The sequence below is a fragment of the Aquarana catesbeiana genome, linkage group LG09, assembly GCF_042186555.1.
Source record: "Aquarana catesbeiana isolate 2022-GZ linkage group LG09, ASM4218655v1, whole genome shotgun sequence".
Lineage (NCBI taxonomy): Eukaryota > Metazoa > Chordata > Amphibia > Anura > Ranidae > Aquarana > Aquarana catesbeiana.
Window position 1 is genome coordinate 219,294,833 of NC_133332.1, and position 23,860 is coordinate 219,318,692.

At 43.8% G+C, this 23,860-nt stretch overlaps 1 protein-coding gene across 5 annotated transcripts in view; it reads left to right on the plus strand.

Moving 5' to 3' along the window:
* The window catches only part of RALGPS1 (Ral GEF with PH domain and SH3 binding motif 1), an 839,296-nt gene that overhangs the window by 259,341 nt on the left and 556,095 nt on the right, over positions 1-23,860 (plus strand). For all 5 annotated transcript variants that reach the window (XM_073599738.1, XM_073599739.1, XM_073599740.1 and 2 more), the window contains exon 6: positions 6,783-6,866. In XM_073599738.1, coding sequence (XP_073455839.1) covers positions 6,783-6,866 — 84 coding nt within the window. The remainder of the gene's footprint in view (positions 1-6,782; positions 6,867-23,860) is intronic.

Here is a 23,860-nt window from a genome sequence, read left to right on the forward strand (position 1 = left end):
TTTCAGGTGCTAATTCCTGAAAAAAGGCAGTACCAGTCCCTTGCAAATCAGTAATGGCTTCAGGGAGTCCGTGGATGTGGAGGTTCTCTCTGCGGGCCCTGTTCTCTGCATCCTCTAGCTTATTCTGCAAACTTTCAAGTTCAGCACCTAATTTGTCAATCTCATCCTCATGTCCCTCCAATATTGTTGTTGCTAAGTCCATACGTTGTTCCAGTTGGTTGGTGCGGTGTCCTCAGATGCTTCTGAGACTGGAGTTGGCGCCCTTCTGTCTCAATGTCCTACCTCTGAGAGCGCTATGCATCCTTGTGGCTACTTTTCCAAGTAATTGTCACCTGTGGAATGCAATTAGGAGATTGGGGACAGAGAGTTGTTAGCAATCATTTTAGCCCTTAAAGAATGGAGGCATCTCCTCGAAGGTACCACTGTGCCGGATCTCATTCTGACTGACCATAAGAATCTCACATTCTTGTCTGAGGCTAAATGCCTCTATCCCAGAAGGGCGCTATGGGCTCTTTTCTTGTCAAGTTTCAATTAAGTAGTCTCATTCTTACCCGGTAATAAGAATGTAAGAGCTGATGCTTTGTCACGACAGTTTTCCTCCACTTCCAAGATGGAATCGGTTCCTGTGATTCCTTCTGCTCGTATTCTGGCTACGGTTCACACCGGTCCTACTTCTCCTTTGAGTGACAAAATTTTTGCCGCTCAGATCCACGCTCCTCCTGAGAAACCTTGTGATCGCTGCTTTGTCCCTGAGAGTATCCATACTGCCGTGCTCCAGACTTGCCATTCTCCCAAGGCTGCTGGACACCCAGGGAAGAATCAACTCTTTTGGGCCATTTCCCAACAATTCTGGTGGCCTAGTCTACGTGCTGATGTAGCCGCCTTTGTAGCTGCTTGTTCAGTGTGTGCTCAGAGTAAGACACCACGACACCTTTCAGTGGGCCTCCTACAACCCATACCCAATGGAGAGAGGCTTTGGACCCACCTGTCTATGGATTTCATTGTGGAGTTCTCAGGCTCTCAGCCAGGTTCTCTGGAACTCTCAGGGCAACAGTTATCCTTATGGTGGTTGACCGGTTCTGGAAAATGTCTCATTGTATTCCACTTAAGAAGTTGCCCACATCTAAGGAACTGGCTTCCATTTTTGCTCAGGAGATCTTTCGCTTACATGGGCTACCCAAGGTGATCGTCTCAGACAGGGGTAGTCAGTTTGTGTCCTGGTTCTGGTGAGCCTTTTGTGCACAGTTGGGAATTCAGCTTTCTTTCACCGCTGCGCATCACCCGCAGTCTAATGGGGCCACAGAATGAGCCAACCAGTCCTTGGAGCAGTTTCTATGTTGCCATATTTCTAAACATCACAACTGGTCAGACCTCTTACCTTGGGTGGAGTCTGCTCACAATAGCGCCATAAATTCAGTTTCCCGATTGTCCCTGTTTATGGTGAACTATGGTTTCCAACCATCCATGTTGCCTGACTCATTTGCTCCTCAGAGCATTCCTGCGTTAGCATCTCAGTGGTCTTCGTTCCACTTGGGTACAAGTCCAGGAGTCCTTGCAACATTCCAATGATAGGTACAGACTCCATGCTGACCGCAGACACCTGCCTGTGCCTTCCTTACAGGTTGGGGACAGGGTCTGGCTGTGATCTCACAACCTCCAACTCCGTGTCCCCTTTCTGAAGTTGGCACCTCAGTTTATTGTGTCTTTTCGTATTCCCCACAGAATTAACCCAATGGCTTACGCTTTAGACCTTCCTTCGAATATGCATATCTTAAATGTATTTCATACCTCCTTATTAAAAGCTCCACCTCTGTGCCATGTCCTCACCCAGTACAGGTTTAGAACTATGAGGAGTATGAGGTACAGTCCATTGTTGACTCTCGTAGGTTTCATGGGTGCATGCAGTACCTGGTTCATTGGAAAGTGTACGGTCCGGAGGAATGCTCTTTTGTCTCCTCCTCGGGCGTACATGCCCCTGTCCTCCTCCGTGCTTTCCATAGACATTTTCCCCTGTGCTCAGCCCTTCCTTCTCAGAGCAGGCCACTCAGCTGTCGGTTAATTGCTAGCTCTAAACCTTCCACAGTGACTCCCCTGGTGATGATATACTGCTCCTCAGTCCGGCTTGTTACTTAAGCTGTTTAGTCCAGATCCTCTCTGCCTTCGCCTTGGTCTACATATCAAGAGACTCTCTCCTGTGTTCCTTTTAAGACTTGCTTGGCTGACGTCCCTTCTGGTTCCTGATCCTGCTTGCTGTTCCACTACGCTGATTCTCTGGTTTCCTGATTTCCTGGCCTGTTCTGAAGTACGCTGATCCCTGGCTCCCTGGCTTGTCTATCTGTTCCGGTTACCAAACTGTGGCTATGTTTTGACTTTGTTTGCTCTGTTTACCTTTTATCATTATTATTATTAAACAGTGTGATTTTTTTTACTGCACTTCTGTCTGTCTGGTTCATGGTTCCTGAAAGCAATCGGTCAGGCACTTGCACTACATAGTAGAAGGTAATTCTAAAGGAAATCAAACAACAAAAGTTGTATAGTGTGTATCCAGCTTAAGAATAGCAGAGATCTACTGACTCTACCTAAAAGCAAAACAAGCCCATTGTCTACCCCCCTCCCCCAACTCGTCTCCCTTCACACCTGAAATCACCTAAGATCAGAAGGATTACTTGCACCTATAACAGAGTGCCAACCTGCACCCAAATTAGGGCTACCAGGTCTCAGGAAACTAACCTGGTATGGTCCCACCCAGGGAAGGGCCCTTCAAGTTTTGAACTATCCCATCCAAAAAGCCCATGATCGAGTATTAGTTAAATGAGTAGGACTACCAAGTAGGTGCTACCATGGAGCCTTCCTGACAGTCTCACCCTGTGGTGGAAGATGAGGCTAACCAAGCTTGCCACACCTTGTCAATTTTTGTCTGCAAACATTTTTGTTTTGCTGCATTTCTTTTAGTGTAGCTCAATGCACACTGAAAAAGTTGGAGTGCAATAACCCCCCCAGTATTGGTGTCAGTGACTGCATTAATAACCCCTTGCATTGGAGTCAGTGGTGCAATAATGACCCACAGCATTGGTATCAGTGGACTTAATATTAACCCCCAGCATTAAGTCGGCCATACAGGGATCAAAATTCGACAGGGACAAGGTTCGAGCCATGTATGGGCATGCTGATTGTACCCAGCTCGATCTATCAATTGACTTGGGTACAACCAGTCTGTCTGAGTTTTTACATTCGATTACTGCCGACAGCTATAACTGCTAGCAATAATCCACTGTATTTTGCCAGCTGGAAAGGCTCCCCATGCCCCCCCCCTTTCATAGTGGAATGCAAGAAAATAGAGTTATCTAAATAGAGTTATATATGGGCTGCGTTCGTGTCAGTGGCTGCAATAATAACCCCCCAGCCTTGGTGTCCATGGATGCAGTAATAACCCCAAACATTGGTGTCAGGGGACGCAGAAATAACTCCAAACATTGGTGTTGGTTAACGCAATATTAGCTCCCAGCACTGGTGTCCGTAATATTCCCCTCCCCCACATTTGTGATTGCTGGCAAGGAAATTCAACTGCCACCCCGTTGCCAGCATTTGTGGACCGTGCATTAAGTTACCCTCCCCACATCTCCACCCCCCCTCCATTGGTGATTGATGATGATTGGCAGTAAAAGTTACCTTACATTTATTGGACCTAATACTTTTGCATTTTTATTTATTATATCATTGTGATTGCAGCTGTATAGAGCTGGGGCCTGTGGCAGGAAGATCTTGCTACCTGAATTCCTGAAAGTTCTAACAAAAGAACAATTAAATCCATGGCATCATAGTGCTCCCAGTAGATGTTTCCTGTACTGTTCCATGTCAACTACTGTTGTGGTTTAGCTCCACTTGAAAAGTTAAAATCCCATGAAACAGAAAAATCTCACATAGCATTTACACTTTTCTTTTTTTTTTCTTTAGCTTGTGTTTTTAAATTGCTAAAATATTTTTACTGCAGCCCTTTGGGGGTTGCCTGTTTGTTTCAATGCTTAGTTGGCATTGAGTCTTCCACACTCCATTAAAAAGAAAACCTATTGAGTTGAATGGCTTATTTTTATAACAGGGTGGATTGGGGGTAGTAACTTGAAAAACCGCACTGTGAATTCATAATGCTTCTTCTGGCAATAATCCATAATAAAGGACCAGGATCATTTACTTTCCTAATAGTTCATTCTGTGTTTGCTAAAGCCTTGCTAGGGGACATAAGAGATGTTTACAGATCCTTCAACCCCTAAAGCTTAAAAATATCAAATTAAAACATGACAAGTTTTTGAGTTATAGTTGCGTACCATTGGTCCATTCCTGACAAAAAGCCAAATCAACAATATTCACAAAAAGAATGAAGTAACTAGTTTTAACTCACTAAATCTTCTTAGTAAAAAAAAAAAGGTCAGTTTTGCGAGTCTTCCAAAATTTCCTGTGATGTATATTTAATTGTTGCATGATTATACAAAGGCCAGCAATGCTCAATAGCCTTGAAGCATCACTAACACATGATGCAAGACTGAGGGCCCATTTAGATTTTGCAGTGCATTAATCCACATTAATGTGTTGCATTAAGGCAGACCAATTGTAAACACTTAAAAACATCAGTGTGTTGGGGGTGCCATTGAAAATTAAGGGCACTTTAATGCAGCAACACATGTAGTGCAAAGTTTTAAATGAGCCCTAATAGGTTCTTAAAGTGGAAACCTAACTTAATGAAAAAAAAACAAAAAACAAACAAAAACTTGCAGGTAGTAAAGCCTTCCTACCTGCCTGCTTACAAACTGTAGAATGTAATGTGAGCTGTGCATGCGTATACTATCTCGGCATGCCTTGGTGCCAGGTTAAATTGACTCCTGTGCCCATGCGGGAGTTACTTCATCCCAGTCTGGCCAATCAAGATGGCTGATTACCAAATCTGAAAGAAGACCAGTAAGGAAATTTGCAGATGTTGCATAGATGATGGGAAGGTCTTGTCTACCTTAGCTTTATTAAAGCCTTTCTTTTAGTTTTGAATAGAATTTGGAAGGGTTTCACCCCCCCCCCTCTTGTTTTGAATGCTTTTTGTGTTCATCCTGTGGAGATTTACCCCCTTTGTATGTCCTGGTAACTAATTATCATATGACGTCTAGCAGGATAAGCTGCGGCAATCGGTGGTGCGTTATGTCACTCTGACACATCGCATCTCTGATCGTGGTAAAGAGCCTATGACATAGGCTCTTTACCATGTGATCAGCTGTGACCAATCACAGCTGATCATAGCGCTAAGCAGGAAGTGCCGGTAATCAGCTTTCGTCAATTCACGCTGACAGGGAGAGCCGTTTGGCAGCTCTCCTGTTGGGGGGGTGTGCACTGATAATCAGCGCATTGATTATGAGCGCAGCCCCCATCAGAAGTGCCCGCCACAATGCCAATCAGTGCCCACCAAAATCCCAATCATTGCCTACAAAAATGACAATCAGTACCCATCCATAATGCCTGTCAGTGCCCTTCACAGATGCCAATCAGTGTCCATCAGTAATGACTGTCGGTACCTCCTCATCAGTGCTGCCTATTAGTGCCATCTATTAGTGCCCATCAGTGCCACCCATCAGTGCCGCCTATTAGTGCACATCAGTTCCACCTATCAGTGCCGCCTGTCGGTGACTATCAGTGCCACTTATAAGTGCCCATCAATTCTACATACTAGTGCCTCCTCATCAGTGCCACCTTATCGGTGCTGCCTCATCAGTGTTCGTTAGTGCAGCCTCATCAGTGCCTGTCAGCGAAGGAGAAAACAACATTTTATAACAGGAACAAAAAAAAACTTTTTTTTTTTTTCAAAAATTTATTTTTTTTGTTTGTTTAAAAATAAAAAACACAAAAAACCCAGTGATGATCGAATACCACCAAAAGAAAGCTCTATTTGTGGGAAGAAAATAATAAAACTGTTTAGTTTGGGTACCATGTTGCATGGCATCGCAATTTTCATTCAAAGTGACGGCGCTGAAAGCTTAAAATTGTCCTGGGCAGGAAGGGAGGAAAGTGCCCTGTATTGAACTGGTTAATAAACAAAACTTGTAGCCTGCAAGGTAGAGTAGGTATCAATGAGCCAGGTAAATTAGTTGCAGGTCATGAAACAATAAGCAGATCAAAACATCAAGTCTGAATAAACAGCATGATCATGAGATTTTCAGTATAGAATACTGCAAGGGTATTGAATTAAATTTCAGAGGTTCAGTCAGTAAAATATTCAAGCAGAGGTCTGAATCGTATGCTTGTGCAATGACTCAAATCCTTCACATCACCGCCCCCCTCTCTTCTTAGGCTAGGTTCACATATGCGTGGCTGGGTAATGTGCAAAATTGCATGTGTTCCCGATCCGCAGAGAAACGCGCTGCACTTTAGCAGATGCGCAGGGGTGCCATTAATTCTTAATAGCACCCCTGCACATCTACAGCCATCAAAAGGCCTTAGCTACTAGCCAGGATCACCACAAATGTATATGGAAGCCAAGCTCTGAGCAGCCCTGAACACAAGAATATGTGGACAAATTGTAGTCCAGTTTTTTCTTCGGTAAAACGATAGTGATCTCACATTATTTGAAAAAACAGACAAACATTGTTTGCCTTTTAGTGGTCTAGTTTTGCTTTTTTGAGTTGTTCAAGCTATGCTGACTCCTGAAATGAATCTTTAATGGTAGAATTAAACTCTGTGTTAAGGAGGTTTTTTTTCTCACAAAACCCAGGACAGGTAAACTGACATCACTTGTGTTCTGTTTCTAGGAGCTTGGCAGCTGCGGATGGAACAAAAAGGAGAAACACAGCCTTGCCCCAAACGTCGTGGCCTTCACAAGACGATTCAACCAGGTATGAAGCATTTGGTGGCTGCCACAAACTGACCCAGTTCAGATCGTTTTCTGGCAGCTTGAGTGTTGAAAAGCTGTGAAAATAATAAAGAGAAGCTAAGTAGTTGTCTTAAGGCTTCTTTTTATTTTGAGGCTCAGCAACATCTGGCAGAATTCCTTTTTTTGCTTAAAATAAAAACAATTGGATTCAAAATTCAAAGGCAGGTTTGAATCTGGTGGCTGTAAACAAATTAATAGTATTGGCATTATTTTACTTCAGTCTTTTTGTATGTGAGAAACAGCAAGGATCCTGCAATGGACATGTTTGGGAATCCCTTTACTGCATTGCAAGTCAGCAGAAAGGCTTCTCAGGTCTCTTAATTACTGGTAAGATAGAGTAGGGTGAGCTGGAACACAGTATCATTACCTGGATGAAAAACTTGAAACCCTGAGAAGGTAAGCTCTGCTCCCATTGTTCATTTCAGAGCTTCATTCAAGATTTTTACAGCAGTGTAGCCCTAATGTAGCCCTAATATTAGTGTTAATATTTTACAGCCTTCTGCTTTTTCAAACTACGAATAGTTTTGCTGGCAGCTGGCTACGAATGTGTATATAGGTTAATCCCAGTCAATCATAAATATAAATTCATACCAACTTTTCCATTTAACTAAGATGAACAGCCACATGTATGAAAGTGATAGGTCTTCCAACCCAGAATTTCTCTATTTCAAGCTGCTTTCTAGGCTGTCACCGGGTTTATGTTTGTGTCATTCCTGTAGTGACGATGCCAGAATCCCAGATACAAATGTATCATAGTCCTTTATCATGGAAAAGCCAACCACTTCAAAATAAGCCATGTATGTTGTAGTTGGTGCAGCTGCATTGCTACTTTAGTCATGCAGGGTGAGTACGTAACAGCAAACAAACACTCTTGCGCATTAGTGTGATGTCTGGGTGGTCTACTACTCAAGGGATCATTTCTCTGGCCTTGCTGTCCTCCATGATAGGGGATATCCTAATAGTCATAAAAAAGATATAGAAAAAAAATATAGAAAAAAGAGAGGGTGCACCAGCCTAGTGCGTTATCCCAATTACATATATTTATTGATAAAAACAAGGTAAAAACTACTCGCAAATATATCGAGAAATATTGCTTGTAAAAGCCACCTATTTGTGGCAGTCAGTCCTGAAACCTTCTTCCTCAGAGCCTTGAGGTACTCCTTCAAAACGGTCAGCCTGTAGTGTTCCTGATGTCCTTCCCTTTGTCCTCTGGAGACTGTTAGCACTATTAGCTATCTCCGGTGCTAATCCCCTTAAAAACCTTTAGGATGCTTGACAGTAGTCTCAATACTTTTGTCTGGGGATCCAGTAGACATAAGTTGGCAGCATGGAACACACTTAAAAACCCAACCTCTTCAGGAGGAGCAGCTCTTCCAGATCTTCACTCATACTACATAGCCGCCCAGCTATCCTACTTTTATCATCTACACAAAGTAGACGGACCCAGATATCAAACCCTAACATGTAAGAAACCTAATAGCAGCACACACTCTCCCTTACAAGTGCTTTTTAGAGACAAGGAAAGCAGGGGATGGACAGACAGTCAAAATCTGCTACTGTCCCACCACAAATGTATCTGGGAGATTGCTCTCAAAATGATTGGCGTTGATTTATTTCATGCACACACACCTCTGTGGCACAATCCTCAATTAAGGGAGCTGTCACTAATCCCAGGCATTGGAGTCTGGGCTTCTAAGGGTATAATATATCTGCATCAGGTGATTACCCCACTTGGAGTAAGAAGCTTTCGATCACTAAGGGATGAGTTTGAACTACCCCCACATATGTTATTCCGATATATGCAAATGAAACACGCCCTTCAGACCCAATTCGCAGATGGTTTCCCAAATCCGCTAACTCTATCTATGGTGGATGTAATCATTGGCGAGGACCCCTCCAAACTGATATCCACTCTATATAATATTTTGAGAATTCGCTCAGTATCAAGGATCACAGACGTGGCCAGAACTAGATGGGAGGAGGACGTAGGCCAAATAGAAGAATCAGACTGGGACGAGATTCTAGAAAATACTAAAAAGGCCTCTCCTAGACTCTCTAAGCGTTTGACGCAATTATATGTTATACATAACTCATACCTTACACCGGTAAGACTTGCCAAATACCACTCCAATCCGAACCCACAATGTCCAAGGTGTGGGGGCCTCCCATGCACATTTTACCATCTAATATGGACATGCCCAGCTATCCAGCAGTATTGGACTCAAATTATACAATTCCTGCACGACCACATGGGTTCGCCCCTACATCTAGACCCCAAACCATGTTTATTGGGCCTGCTCCCAGACGTTACAATTGATAAATTCTTAGCCACCTTCCTGTATGAAACCCTTTTCAGCGCAAGGAAGCTAATAGCCAAACACTGGATGCGTAATGCCCCCCCCCCACTATCCAGGCTTGGATTGGGGAAATAAATATAAATTTACCGTATAAGAAAATTATATACCGACACAGGGGCTGTCCTGCCAAATATAACAAGGTCTGGGACAGGTGGTTAGACGTCCCAGATACCTGCTCTGAATAGGTAATTACACCTGTACGAACTCCGGGAATCATGCATCTCCTCAAGTCGTATACAGGAATCGTAACAAACTGTAAAATCTCAGTTACTTAAAAGAGTCAATGGTCTGGGGGGTTGGAATACAATCTGGAAAATATAGTTGGACACTATATACAAAGTCAATCTATATAGTAATCTGGATATTTAGGATAATGTACCTGTTTGTGTTTCTTTTGTATTCGTACACTGTATTGTATAACTTGTACCGTGCCGACATGTTTTAATTGCTTACAAATAAATTTGTTTTCTTAAAAAAAAAAACAAAAAAAAACAATTGCACATCTCTTTCTGGGCCTAATAGAAACCAACAACTCTCGATCTGGTCGGCTTATTACCTAAATTCTCCTCGCCTGGTTCCCAGACCTTGATCAGCTCTGTACCCACAGTCTCTGTTTAGCCATTGTTAACTTCTTCCATTTATAATTGCCCACTGTTAGGCAGCCTGTGTAAATGGTATAAGACTGTGCTGCTGTCTGCAGCCCTGCCCTAATCATCTGTGGGGTAAGGAATCTGGCCACACTGTTTAGTAGCCTGAACTGCTGACTTTGACTGCTCTGTCTTTTTCAAATGTGCGATAATGAATCTGACCTCCAACTGGGATTTGTCTGTAGACCAATAGGCAACCTATTTAGCATCATCAATCTGTGCTTGTGATAGTTGACTGGTTGATCAAGAGAGCTCCAGTAGGATCTGACTCTATAATGACCTTTGGCTACGTTTTACATTATCTCGCTTTCCTCTGCCCATCATGACCCTTGACTGTGTTTACTGGACTACTCTCCCATCTGCTGCCCATCCTGACCCTTGGCTAAGTTTACTGATTACTGTCTTGTCTGCTTCCTCTGCTACATTCATCTCTACTAAATTCTGCCTATGATATGTTTTCCTGCAGGCCTTTTAGCAGCACTTAAAGCCAAAGTATAATATTTAAGTCTTGGAGGCATCTGAGTACCAGTAGGCTCACTGAAATTAAAATCGTATTAAATCCAAAAACAACAATTTCTTTATCATACATCACAGGACACAGAGTGAGGCTATTATTCCTTACTGGGTTATACTTCATCTCCAGGTGAATGTACACTGGTAGACCAAAGGTCTTTAGACAGGAAGTGATACCCTATATAACCCCTCCCATACAGGAAGTGCTTCAGTTTTTTTTTACCAGTGTCTGCAAGGTGGGTGGGCACGTTTGTTTAAGCTTGCTCCAGGTCTTGAAGTCTGAGCATTTTTCTAAAATGAATCAAGGGATTGACCGATCAAATCCATTTGAAACAAGCTTATATGCTAAGATAAATGGTACCCAAGCCTCGCAAAGAAGACGCAAGGATCCTGCGAGGTTTTGCCTGTAATGTGACCTGGACCCTGCGTAGTGGAATCCTGGACACCACAGAGCTAAGGCATTCCTGCAGGGTGCTGCACAGGTCCAAGGGAGTGGACCCTAAAATATGAAAAGGGTGCCCAGTCCTTGAAGGTACTCAAGTGACAGGAACCCGCTGTGATGGGTGAATATTGGGCTCTTAGTTTGAGGTTCCCTGGAGGGGTAAGTGAAATCCCCTCCTATTTACTTATTGTGGGGTGCCCCATGTGTGTAACAATCTGTTAATCTAGCTAAAGCTGGACACCTGTGTAGCACTGACTGCAGGGGCAAGTTTTGGGCTGACTGTTGGAAAGAGTAGCTTTCTTGTTGTCTTTTGCTGTTTTGTTGTCTTTTTTGCATGATCCGCGCACGAATATTCTTTGGCGCACTAAAATTTATTAGCGCACACGGGAGTGCACGCGTGCAGGTGCAGAGTGTCCCGGGACACAGCCCTGAAAACCTTTTGCTTTCAGGAGTTCATTCCTCCTTACCCGGGTCACGTGAGTCACCAGGTTTTGGTTGGCAAGCCAAAGAGCATAGCAGGATTGTTGCATAGGGGCTTGGTGATTCCTATTAAAGGGTCTCCCTTCTGGGCTAAAATACTAAACCCAGGTACTACCTTTTGTTGCTTGCAATGTCTTCAAAAAAGAGGAGCAGGTCTAACACTACAGGAAAGGGCACACCTATATCGTCAGTAGCTCCTGAGGAGCCTAGTTGAAACCCTAGTATTGTATCCCCTTAGAAACCAGAGGCTTCCGGGCAATCTGAGCCGCTGGGCCTGTCTGGTATTGAGTCTACAGTCAACGCTGCTGCTTCAGCCTTTATCACCAAGGATGAACTGTCCTCAGCCCTAGCCGGGTTAGAGCACAGAATTGCTGGCATGATTGCCTCCATCCCGCAGGGTGGCAAAGCTTGGCAGATCACCCTCCCCTGAGCCTCCTAATTTTGGAGCAGGAATAGGTTGAGGATGGGGAAGAGCTAAATGCCAAAGATTCTGTGGAGGGCCTGGCAGATGAGTCTGCTTCTGAGGAATCTGGGCCAGAAGATGTCCAGTTGGTATCAGCCTCTCAGTCACAGAGGCTTTTGATCCAGACTCTTACCGAGATGGTTCGTTTGCCTTTAAGTTACCTCCTGCAGAGGTTTATAAGCCTCCCTTGTCCTCCTTTGGGGTCCCTGAAGCCTCCTCAGGCTGCACAGGCTTTCCCCTTGCACCTGCTGTTGGAACAGGCGGTGTATGCTGATTGGAAACATCCTGACAGGATTTTAGTTCCCCCTAAGAGGTTTTCCCTTTTATATCCCATGGAGGAAAAGTTTGTTAAGAAATGGAGCATGCCAGCCATTGATGCGGCAGTCTTTTCCTTAAACAAGAACTTAACTTATCTAGTGGACAGGTGGACCCAAGATCCCTGAACCAACATCTGTTAAACCAATCTTTCAGGATGAAGTCAGTCTGCTTGGTAGTAGCCTCGCTCCAGATGGGAGACTTCTTAGCCTCCATCGATATCAAGGACACGTAATTACACATACCTATCTTTCAGCCTCATCAGAGGTTCCTGCGATTTGCAGTAGAGGAACGTCATTTCCAGTTTGTGACACTGCCCTCCAGGTTTACCATAGTACCTGGGGTGTTTCCAAAGATCCTAGCACCTGTACTGGGTTTTTTAAGGGCCCAGGGGATCTTGGTGCTTGGATACTTGGACGACCTCCTTAGAGATCACTCACTACAGGCCCTGGAACACAGTGTAGCCTGCACAGTGCGATATTTAGAAAACCTGGGCTGGGACATAAAGACCGAAAAGTCAGCCTTGAGACCAGCTCAGAGTCTCAAGTATCTAGGTCTGATCCTGGATACAGTCCAGTTAAAGGTATTTCTGCCACCCGTAAAGATCTGTGCCCTGAAGGATCAGGTGCATCAGGTAAGGGGCACGAGGCAACCCTCTATTTGGCTCTGTATGAGTCTTCTGGGAAGGATGGTGTCCTCCTTTGAGGCAGTTCCCTAAGCTCAATTCAATTCTAGGCCTATACGACAAGACCTCTTGTCGGCTTGGAACAGGAGAGCACTAACCCTGGATTACCCCATGTCCTTATCTTCCCGGGCACGCTTAAGCCTAAACTGGTGGTTGCAGGATCGGAACCTGCAAAAGGGAAGATCCTTCCTCCCGATGTCTTGGAGAGTACTGACCATAGACGCCAGTCTTTTGGGCTGGGGAGCGACCCTAGAGGGGCTCACAGCTCAGGGAACATGGTCAAGAGCAGAGCCAGCCCATCAACATCCTGGAGTTATGGGCGGTACGTCTGGTCCTAGACGGTGGAGCTTCAGGACTGCCCCATCAGGGCCAAAGATGCCACTTCAGTGGCCTATATCAGCCACCAGGGTGGTACCAGGAAACATTCAACTCAGGAGCAGGTGAACCACATATTGACCTGGGCAGAGGGACATGTGCCGGTTCTATTGGCGGTCCATATCCCAGGAGTAAAGAACTGTAAGGCAGATTATCTCAGCCGCCAGCAGATCTGCCCGGGGGGAATATGGTCCCCGGGCAGATGTGTTTTGGGAAATATGCCAGCATTTGTGATGGCCAGAGGTTGATCTATTGGCATCCGGGTTCAACAACAAGCTACAGCAGTTTGTGTCCCGAACAAGGAACCCCCTGGCAATCTGAGCAGAGGCTCTAGTAGTTCCATGGAACCAGTTCTCCAGACCTACAGACCTTTGATCTACCACTGTCCATTAACCTGGAGATGAAGTATAACCCAGTAAGTAAGGAATAATAGCCTCACTCTGTGTCCCGTGATGTATTCAAAGAAAGGGATTTTACAGATAAGTGTGACGAAAAAATCCTATTTTTATATATTGCAGATTAATAGTGCTTAGATGTGGTGGCTGCATTAGTTTTCTCTTTTTAGGTATTTTTACCTTTATTTTAACCTGATGATCTGTCCAGTTACACACTTCCTGCCTTAGGGTGTCTCCATACCACTGGGGGACCAATGGGGAAACGCCTTTTGACAGCAGCATTATCAGTCTGGGGAAAGTGTAGTATTAGATGCAACAGCAAATTTAGATTTAGATTTTAGACTTGACTAATGCCAAACTCCAGCTACCAGTTTTTAACCAGTTGCCAACCGGCCCATAGCCAAATGACGGCTGCAGGGCGGTTGGATAACTCTGGGAGCACGTCATATGACGTGATCCCAGAAAACCGCTCCCGCGCCACCCTGGGGCGCGCACACGGGAGCATCCCGGCGCATCACGGATCACGGTAAACGGCCACTGATTGTGGCCATTTACCATGTGATCGCTCCGTCAAATGACGGAGCGATCGCATGTAAACAAACATGACATGACGCCGGTTCCTCTCTCCCCTCTCTGTATCGATCGGTACAGAGGGGGAGGGATCGGATGGGAGCAGCGCTGTGGGCTGGATGTGTAGTGCCCACAGCGCTGCTCAGTGACATGTGCAGTCACGTCCATCCATCCATCCCTCCATGCTCAGCCATCCCCCCCATGCTCAGCAATACCCAGCACTACTCTGCAATACTCTGCAATTCTCTGTGCAGTACTCAGCAATACCCTGGGCAATACTCTGCAATTCCCTGTGCAATACTCTGCAATTCCCTGTGCAATACTCTGCAATGCCCCGCAATACCCTGCAATACCCTGCAATGCTCTGCAATGCCCCGCAATACTCTGCAATGCCCCGCAATACTCTGCAATGCCCCGCAATACTCTGCAATGCCCCGCAATACTCTGCAATGCCCCGCAATACTCTGCAATGCCTCGCAATACTCTGCAATGCCCCGCAATGCCCTGCAATACTCTGCAATGCCCTGCAATACTCTGCAATGCCCCGCAATACCCTGCAATACCCTGCCATACCCAGCCATACTCTGCCATACCCAGCCATACTCTGCCATACCCAGCCATACTCTGCCATACCCAGCCATACTCTGCCATACCCAGCCATACTCTGCCATACCCAGCCATACTCTGCCATACCCAGCCATACTCTGCCATACCCAGCCATACTCTGCCATACTCTGCCATACCCAGCCATACTCTGCCATACCCAGCCATACTCTGCCATACCCAGCCATACTCTGCCATACCCAGCCATACTCTGCCATACCCAGCCATACTCTGCCATACCCAGCCATACTCTGCCATACTCTGCCATACCCAGCCATACTCAGCCATACTCTGCAATACTCGGTGATACCCAGCCATACTTTGCCATGCTCAGCCATACCCAGCCGTGCTCAGCCATACCCAGCCGTGCTCGGCTATACTCAGCCATGCTCGGCTATACTCAGCCATGCTCGGCTATACTCAGCCATGCTCGGCTATACTCAGCCATGCTCTGCCATGCTCAGCCATACTCGGCTGTACTCGGCCTCTGTATGTGGCCAGGCTGTGGAAGTCTCACACGTGGTATTGCCACTCAGGAGGAGTAGGAGAATCTATTTTGGGGTGTCATTTTTGGTGTGTACATGCTATGTGTTAGAAATATTGTATAAATGGACAACTTTGTGTTAAAAAAAAAAGTGTTTTAACCACTTCCCGCCCGCCGGCCGTCTTACGACGTCCTTGACTTTGTGCGGGGATATCTGAATGATGGGTGCAGCTACAGGCATCATTCAGATATCAACTTTTTCAGCCGGCGATTCCCTACACTATGAGAATGATCATAGCAGCTGTTCCACTGCTTGATCATTCTTACAGGAGGCGAGATGGGACGTCCCACCCCTCCCGCCACCCTCAGGTGCTTCTACTTACTCACCACTACGATCGAAGCCAGGATCGTTTTTTTTATTTCAGGCTTCCCAGCCTAGAGGTGAGATGTGGGGTCTTATTGACCCCATATCTCACTGTAAAGAGGACCTGTCATGCCATATTCCTATTACAAGGGATGTTTACATTCCTTGTAATAGGAATCAAAGTGATCAAAAAATTTATTTTTTGGAAAAAAGCGTCAAACTAAAATAAATAAAGTAAAATGAACAATAAAAGAAAAAAAATTTCCCCGTGTGCTCGCATGCAGAAGCGAACGCATACGTAAGTCCCGCCCACATATGAAAATGTTGTTCAAACCACACATGTGAGGTATCGCTGCGATCGGTAGAGCAAGAGCAATAATTTTGGCCCTAGACCTCCTCTGTAACTCACAACATGTAACCAGTAAAAAATTTTAAAGCGTTTCCTAGAGGGATTTTTAAGTAGCGAAGTTTGGCGCCATTCCACGAGCGTGTGCAATTTTGAAGGGTGACATGTTAGGTATTTATTTACTCGGCATAACTTCATCTTTCACATTATGCAAAAACATTGGGCTAACTTTACTGTTTTGTCTTTTTTTAAAAGCACAAAACTTTTTTTTTTTAAAAAAAGCGCATTTGAAAAATTGCTGCGCAAATACCGTGCGAGATAAAAAGTTGCAACGACCGCCATTGTATTCTCTAGGGTCTTTGCTAAAAAAAAATATATAATGTTTTGGGGTTCTATGTCATTTTCTAGCAAATAAATTATGATTTTTACATGTAGGAGAGAAATGTCAGAATTGGCCTGGGTGCCCCAGAACGCCTGAAGGTGCTCCGTGCATGTTGGGCCTCTGTATGTGGCCACGCTGTGTAAAAGTCTCACACATGTGGTATCACCGTACTCGGGAGTAATAGCAGAATGTGTTTTGCGGTGTAATTTGTGGTATTCATATGCTGTGTGTAAGAAATAACCTGCTAATATGACAATTTTGTGAAAAAAAAAAAAAGAAAAAAAAATCTTGATTTTGCAAAGAATTGTGGGAAAAAATGACAACTTCAAAAAACTCATCATGCATCTTTCTAAATACCTTGGAATGTCTTCTTTTCAAAAGGGGGTCATTTTGTGGGTATTTGTACTTTTCTGGCATGTTAGGGTCTCAAGAAATTAGATAGGCCGTCAGTACTTCAGGTATGATCAATTTTCTGAGATTGGCACCATAGCTTGTGGACTCTTTAACTTTCACAAAGACCAAATAATATACACCAATTTGGGTTATTTTTACCAAAGATATGTAGCGGTATAAATTTTGGCCAAAACATATGAAGAAAAAATTACTAATTTGCAAAATTTTATAACAGAAACAAAGAAAAATGCATTTTTTTACAGAATTTTCGGCCTTTTTTCTTTTATAGCGCAAAAAATAAAGAACCCAGCGGTGATTAAATACCACCAAAAGAAAGCTCTATTTGTATGAAAAAAAGGACAAAAATGTCATTTGGGTACAGTGTTGCATGACTAATTGTCATTCAAAGTGTGAGAGCACCGAAAGCTGAAAATTGGTCTGGTTATTAAGGGGGGTTTAAGTGCCCAGTGGTCAAGTGGTTAAGTAGTTACAGCACTGGCGTAGCATTAGGAGTCACAGGGGTCACAGTGGCTACCCAGTGCATGTGCAGCATCCCTGTCACATGATTTTACACCTGGACAGGAGGGGCAGTGGGGGAAGCATATACAGGAAATGATCCCCTCCAAAATGGAGGGGATCGGTTTCTGTTAATGTTGCTTCTGTGCCCCTCCTGTCCAGGTTACTCTTATTAATGCTGCTCGGGCTCCCTGTGTGCTCCTCTCCCCTCCTCCGCAGTGCTTCCGACTTCTTCCCTCTCCTCTCTTGCCTGCTCTGGGGGATGTTTCAGGATCGAAAGTGGGGAAGTGACCTGTAAATATGTAATTTACTGGTCCCTTAGTTTTCTTAATAAATACAGTGAGTGATCGGTACCAATCACTCACTGTGTTCATTCATAATTGAAGCATAGTAAACTAAAAAGAAATTGTAAAAATAATAAAAAGATAAAATTACAATAAATAAAATAAATAAAAACGTACTGACTCTGTCCCCTGCCCTACTGACTCTGCCCCCTGCCCTACTGGCAACATCCACTGCCCTACTGACACTGTCCATTGCTAAGTTTATATTTTTACAGTGACATTTGTTTTGTTATATTTTTCTACATTTTCCTTATTATTTATTTAGATCTTGCTAGTTAATTTCTTTTTTTTTAAATGGGTCACTGAACCCTGGTGATCTTTGATCTCTTTAATGTTGTTCAGGTAGATCTGCACATCTCAAATATTGCCTACCCCTGTTTCAGGATAATCAAAAGAATTTTATGTCAAAATGTGGATAGTTTCTTCAAAATCTTTTGAATTACCCTCTCAATATGTAAATAAAGATCTGAAATAACTCTTTAGCCACAGTATCTTGGCATGTGGTGAAAGCAACGGGTGGTAGTGGGGGTCCCCAGGTCAGCTTTTGCATAGGGGCCCACAAGCTTCAATCTACACAGCAAAAGGTTTTTTTCCCTTTCTGTATAAAGGTTTTTAATCATTAAAAGCTGATAATTTTCAAGTTTGCCAGTGTTAAATAGTTTCAACCCTCTTAACTGCCACTTTCACTGGACAGCTTGGTCTCTTAAAGCAGAATGAAACCCCTCCAAAAAATTGAAACCGCCCCCACATTTGGGTCTCCACTGAATTGCGCTACACCACCTCCATGCATCCTGACATATTCTCTCTTACTCAGGAAATCTACCAATTATACAAAAAGCAGGCCATGCAGGGAACTCCTTAGGAAGAATAATTATATTTTGTATGGACTTGTAAAAGTAAATAGACTGTAATCCCTAGAGGAAAGGCATTTTATACATAACCTACAAAGTTCTGTGGCTGTCCTCCTTTTACTACTACCACTGCTTTTCTTTGCTTCAAAGCTATTGGTGAGTGGGCTGACATATTATTTGGAGGTTTGGAAACAAGTGGAGGAAATTGCAATCAGTTGTTTTCGGCGGCTGAAATTTCGGTTCACCTCTACTAAAAAGCTTATGTTGCTAAAGGGTTATGTTGCTAAAAGCTTATGTTTACTAAAAGCCTAGGTTTGCTAAAACTCATGCTTCCTAAAAGCTTATGTTTTCTAAAACTCAGGGTCTCTGAGGTAGTTTGCTCCTTCTTTAGCCAGCAGAAACCTGGTAGGGTAAGTGCACCTCTTGGGACTGTCTGTTTTTGCCACAGAGGCATCAGTCATTTGCCTTGCATTGGCTCTTGGAGCAGAACTTATGGGCTCTTTATTGTGAGACAATTAAGCGGTAGCAGTTCCAAAACCAAATGGGGACATGAGGTCTATCTTAAGATCTCAAGCCGCTAAGCATTCAGCTCTTTCAGATAGACTAGATATGTTCAGTGATGACCTCTCTGCATAAGGTAAATTTCGGGGTCCATAATCATTTGTAAATGCACGTCTTCATGTGCCGGTTTGTTTCCAGGCTCATCAAAGATTTCTGTAATTGCAGTGGAAGGTCAATTTTTTATGTGAATCTTCCCTTTGGGGTGACCACAGCTCCGAAGGGTTCACAAAGCGTCTAGCCCCAGTGCTGGGCTTACTGAAGACACCTCAATACTCATTACCTCAATAATCTTTGCTCAGGAAGCAGTCAATTCCAGGGGTTCCTTCGATATATTTCTGCAGGAGGAAGCTGTGTTTAGGTCGAAGCACATTCCCTAAGCACAGTCCTACTCCAGGTCTTGGTAGAGGATCATTCTCTCTGTCTGGAAATTGAAGATCCAGGCATTGGATTGCCGGAGGGCTCTGTTCCCGGGGTTTTGCACAGCAAAAATTGGTGATTGATATTCTTCCTTTTCAGGAATTTGGAAGATAACCACTGATGCCAGTTGATTTGAGGGTGGCTACAGTTCAGTGGGCTTGGTTTCAACAGGAGAGAATACTGTCCATCAATATATTGGAACTTTTGGCCAGTACGCCTTGCTCTGGGTTATGGGACAAACCGATTGTAGGTTCAATCTCGAAATGCCTCTGCAGGCATATATATCCACCACCAGGGCGGCACCAGGGGTCATGCGACTCAGGGAGTTGAACCACATTCTGTCTGGGACAGTAAAGTGCTGTCTCTATCGCCAATTCATATTCCAGGTATAGAATAGTAGCAGGGGGAACTCTGCAGGTGAATCTACTAGATTCCAAGTTCTACAATAAGTTGGGACAGGTGTGTGCGGGACGAGAGTCCCACTGCCAATAGGGGTAGTTGTACTGGTAACACCTTAGGGAACGGTTCTCCCTTATTTGACAATTTTCCTCTGTTTCGGCTTCTGCCACATTGTTTGCGAAGAATCCCAGAGGTGGTAACACTGATATTAGTGTTGGCCGAATTAGCCCAGGAGGGGGCTTTGGACACTCCCAGTCCAGTGGGACCTAATGGTCTTGAATCCTGTAAGCCAGCTTCGGGCAACTTCAATTACAGGATTTGAAAATATTTTTTTTCCTGGGGTGAAGCCAGGAAGTGGCACCCACAGAAATATGTGAGTGGGAGATTTTCTTTTTCTTTCTTCAATTGATAAGGGAAAGGAGATTGACCTTAATTACCGTTAAGGGTCATAGTTCGTCCCTATCCATTTTTTTCCAGAGGCCATTGTTTCTCACTCCTTGATTCATACAGCGTGTAAATTGGACAGTTCCGCCTGTCAGGCCACTCTTGTGTCCTTGGGACTTGAATTTTCTCTGGACTGTCCTTGCAGAGGCCATTTTTTTAACCAGTTGGGAGATTCTGTTAGTCCTTTTATCTTGGAAGGTGGATTCTTTGGTTGCTATCACTTCACTAAGTGGATTGTCAGAGTTGGCAGCTCTTTCATGCAAGGAGCCGTTCTTGGTCTTGCATCATAAGGTGATGTTGCATCCTCATCCATTTTTATTGCGTAAAGTGGTTTCTAGTTTTCACTTGAATCAGGACAGTGTTTTGCCTTATATTTTTCTCCTAATCCACAGTTGCAGGAGAGAACGCTACATACTCTAGGGGTAGTTCAGGTGCTCAGGATGTACTTGAGTTGTTGGCACAGGTCAGGAATCCTGGTTTGTGCTGCCAGAAGAGCCCAGGAAGGGCAGGTGGCTTCCAGGTCATATGTTTAGCAGTGGTTCTGCCAGTCTATCATTGATGCCTATGGTTTAATTGGCAAAATCCGATTTTTTTTTTTTTTTTTTTTTTTGGGAAGAGATTCTCTACCAGGTGTGTGGGAGCATATTGGGCCATCTGTCATCAGGTGTCAGTGGCCCAGGTGTGCTAGACCACTATTTGGTCTTTGATTTATATATCTACAGGATTTTTACCAGGTACTGCCTTTGGCCTCAGCGTATTACAAATAGCAGAGTAGGTCCTTCTCGGGTGGCAGTTTCTCTGATGGTGTCTCCCTCCCCTCAGAAGTATTGCTTTGGGATGTCCCAATTAGTTATTATGGCTGCTCTGTGACCTGTGATGTACAATAAAGAAAATAGGATTTTTCCTACAGCTTACCTGTAAAAATCCTTTTCTTGGAGTACATCACAGAGCCCGACTATGGACAAGACACCTCACGACGTTAGAGGAACTATGTACAAAAAAACTCCACAAAGACACATTATATCTACCCTTTACAATTCGCTTTTCGGGGACAAAACAGAGTTTTCCAGTGCGTCTTGCCAAGCTTGGGAACAAGACCTCGATATATCTCTTACAGAAGCAGACTGGGAAACAATTTACATGTACGCACATAAAGGTTCTCTTAATGTAGCCACCCAGGAGTGTGGCTTCAAACTCGTTACCAGGTGGTATAGAACACCCACCCTATTGCACAAATTCTCCCCTTGCATCTCTGATAGATGTTGGAGATGTAAACAGGAGGAGGGCTCGATGCTTTATATTTGGTGGTCAGGAATTCTGGAAAATGGTTCACAAAACCATTACTTCGCTCACTTCAGAGAACTTAAGCTTCAACCCAGCACAATACCTCCTACACTACAATTCAATCCCCAAAAAACAATATTTAAAATCTTTATCCATGTTCATGGTAAATGCAGCAAGACACTGTATCCCTTGTCACTGGCGCTCAAACATCATTCCATCAAAAAAAGAATGGTTCCGGAGAATAAACAACATAGAAAAGATAGAAGAACTTATAAGTACATCACAGGAGAAGATATCTAAATTTGCATCAACGTGGTACAATTGGATTGAATTCAAAAACACATAGGCTTACAAAGCAATTATCAATTAATAATAGAACCCTTCCATGAAAATAAATCATACAGAAATGCCAAAGAGACTACTAGATTACTGCAATAATTGAATCGTCTATGCACACCATTCCACCCTCCCCCCTTCTTATTTCAATTTATACATATAATTTTTTTTTTTTCCCCCCCCCATCCCACCCCATTCCTATAGGGATTTATTCCACCTCAATATTCATTACGTAAGAATGTTTAGATGTACGATATGTTTATGCTTAAAATCTAGCTATTAGTAATGTCCAAAATTTTTTTGACATCAATATCTAATGTAAACTTCACTACAACCCGAATGTAACTAAGATCACTATGTGATTATACCAATATTATGTTGTATTATGTTTCTATGTTCAACCAATAAAAAATTTTGTGAGAAAAAAAAAACATCACAGGATACAGAGGTCCCTCCCTTCTTGCCTGGGGAGATTATTGCTTGCTACAAAACTGAGGTACCTGTGCCAGTGTCCATTCACCTATAGGTGGCGTAAACCCAGTTAGTTATTATGGCTGCTCTGTGTCCTGTGATGTACTCCAAGAAAAGGATTTTACAGATAAGCTGTAGGAAAAATCCTATTTTTATTGTATGTGTTTTGGTCATTAGAATTTGGTTAGAATTGTCCAGAAACTTAGCAGGGGACCTTCTACAAATACTTGCAACATTGTAACAGAGCTATTTAGAGCTTTTCTACTATGGGATTCGCAAACCCTTGATTAGAATGATGAATATACCTTAAGCTTAATGCTGTGTTTGCAACATGTCACAGATAGGCATCTGTTTATCATCTATGAAATCATCATCCCCTAATATACAGATGGAACTCAATTACTGATGATATATGTTTGTATAATCTTTCATCTCTGTTCATATAGAGTGAAAGCTGAGGTCACTTCTTTCCATATTACTTAAGTAGCTGCCGTTGTATTTCATGTCGCTATGAGAAGGCCTTTTTAAGACAGACACGCTATGAGGAATTACTGGAAATTGTGTGTCAGGCATCAGGGTCCATATTAATACACAGACAATTTTCCCTTTATTTTATAAGTAGAAAAGGAATTTTCAAGTTAAAGTAACTCAAAGCAACCAATGGGAAATTATAATTGATCTGAATGCAAAAGACTAAAATCTGATTGTGGCACAGCATTTTGGCATACCGTGCATGTCCTGACAGCTAAAGTGGGGAAAGTGCATGGCTGACAGAAAATAAAATCTGCATACACATTGTAAAATGCATTGCAAGGTGCAGGGGGCACCGATCGTACAGGACACCGGAACTGATTTATAGAACATGGGTTATTTTACCTCCCTCAACTGACACTTCTATCAAGGTGTGAGATTTAATAAGAAAAACCACAAAAAACAGGGGGGGTTAAAAAAAAAAGCTATCTCTCTGTGCCTGTCCTGCAGCATGGAAAGCCGGCAGGAGGGGGAGGTGGGAGAGCCAGCAGGCGGCACCTGTGCATTAGACAAGTAGGAGGGGGGGTCAGAGTAGCACTGGGAGGTATTTGTTTTGCAGTTCGATCCCTCTGTGGCTGCCCTGCAACACAGACAGGGGCGGGAGGGCAGAGGAACAAATCTGACAGCTGCAGGACAGCCACAGAGGGATCGAAGTTTGCCTCTTGCAGAGGTGACTGAGCCCCCCCGGTCCTCTTTGGGATCTCTGAGACCTTTTCGGATCGCACAGACTTTCCCGCTACACCCCCTGTTGGAACAGGCGGTGTATGCTGATTGGGAACACGCTGACAGGACTTTTTTGCCTCATAAAAGGTTTTCCCTTTTATAACCCATGGATGAAAAGTTTGTTAAAAAATGGAGCATGCCAGCCGTAGATGCAGTAGTCTCTTCCTTAAACAAGAACTTAACTTGTCCGGTAGATAACGTACAGGGCTTGAAAGACCCTGCTGACAAGAAATTGGCGTTATTATTAAAGGCTTCCTTTTCTTTG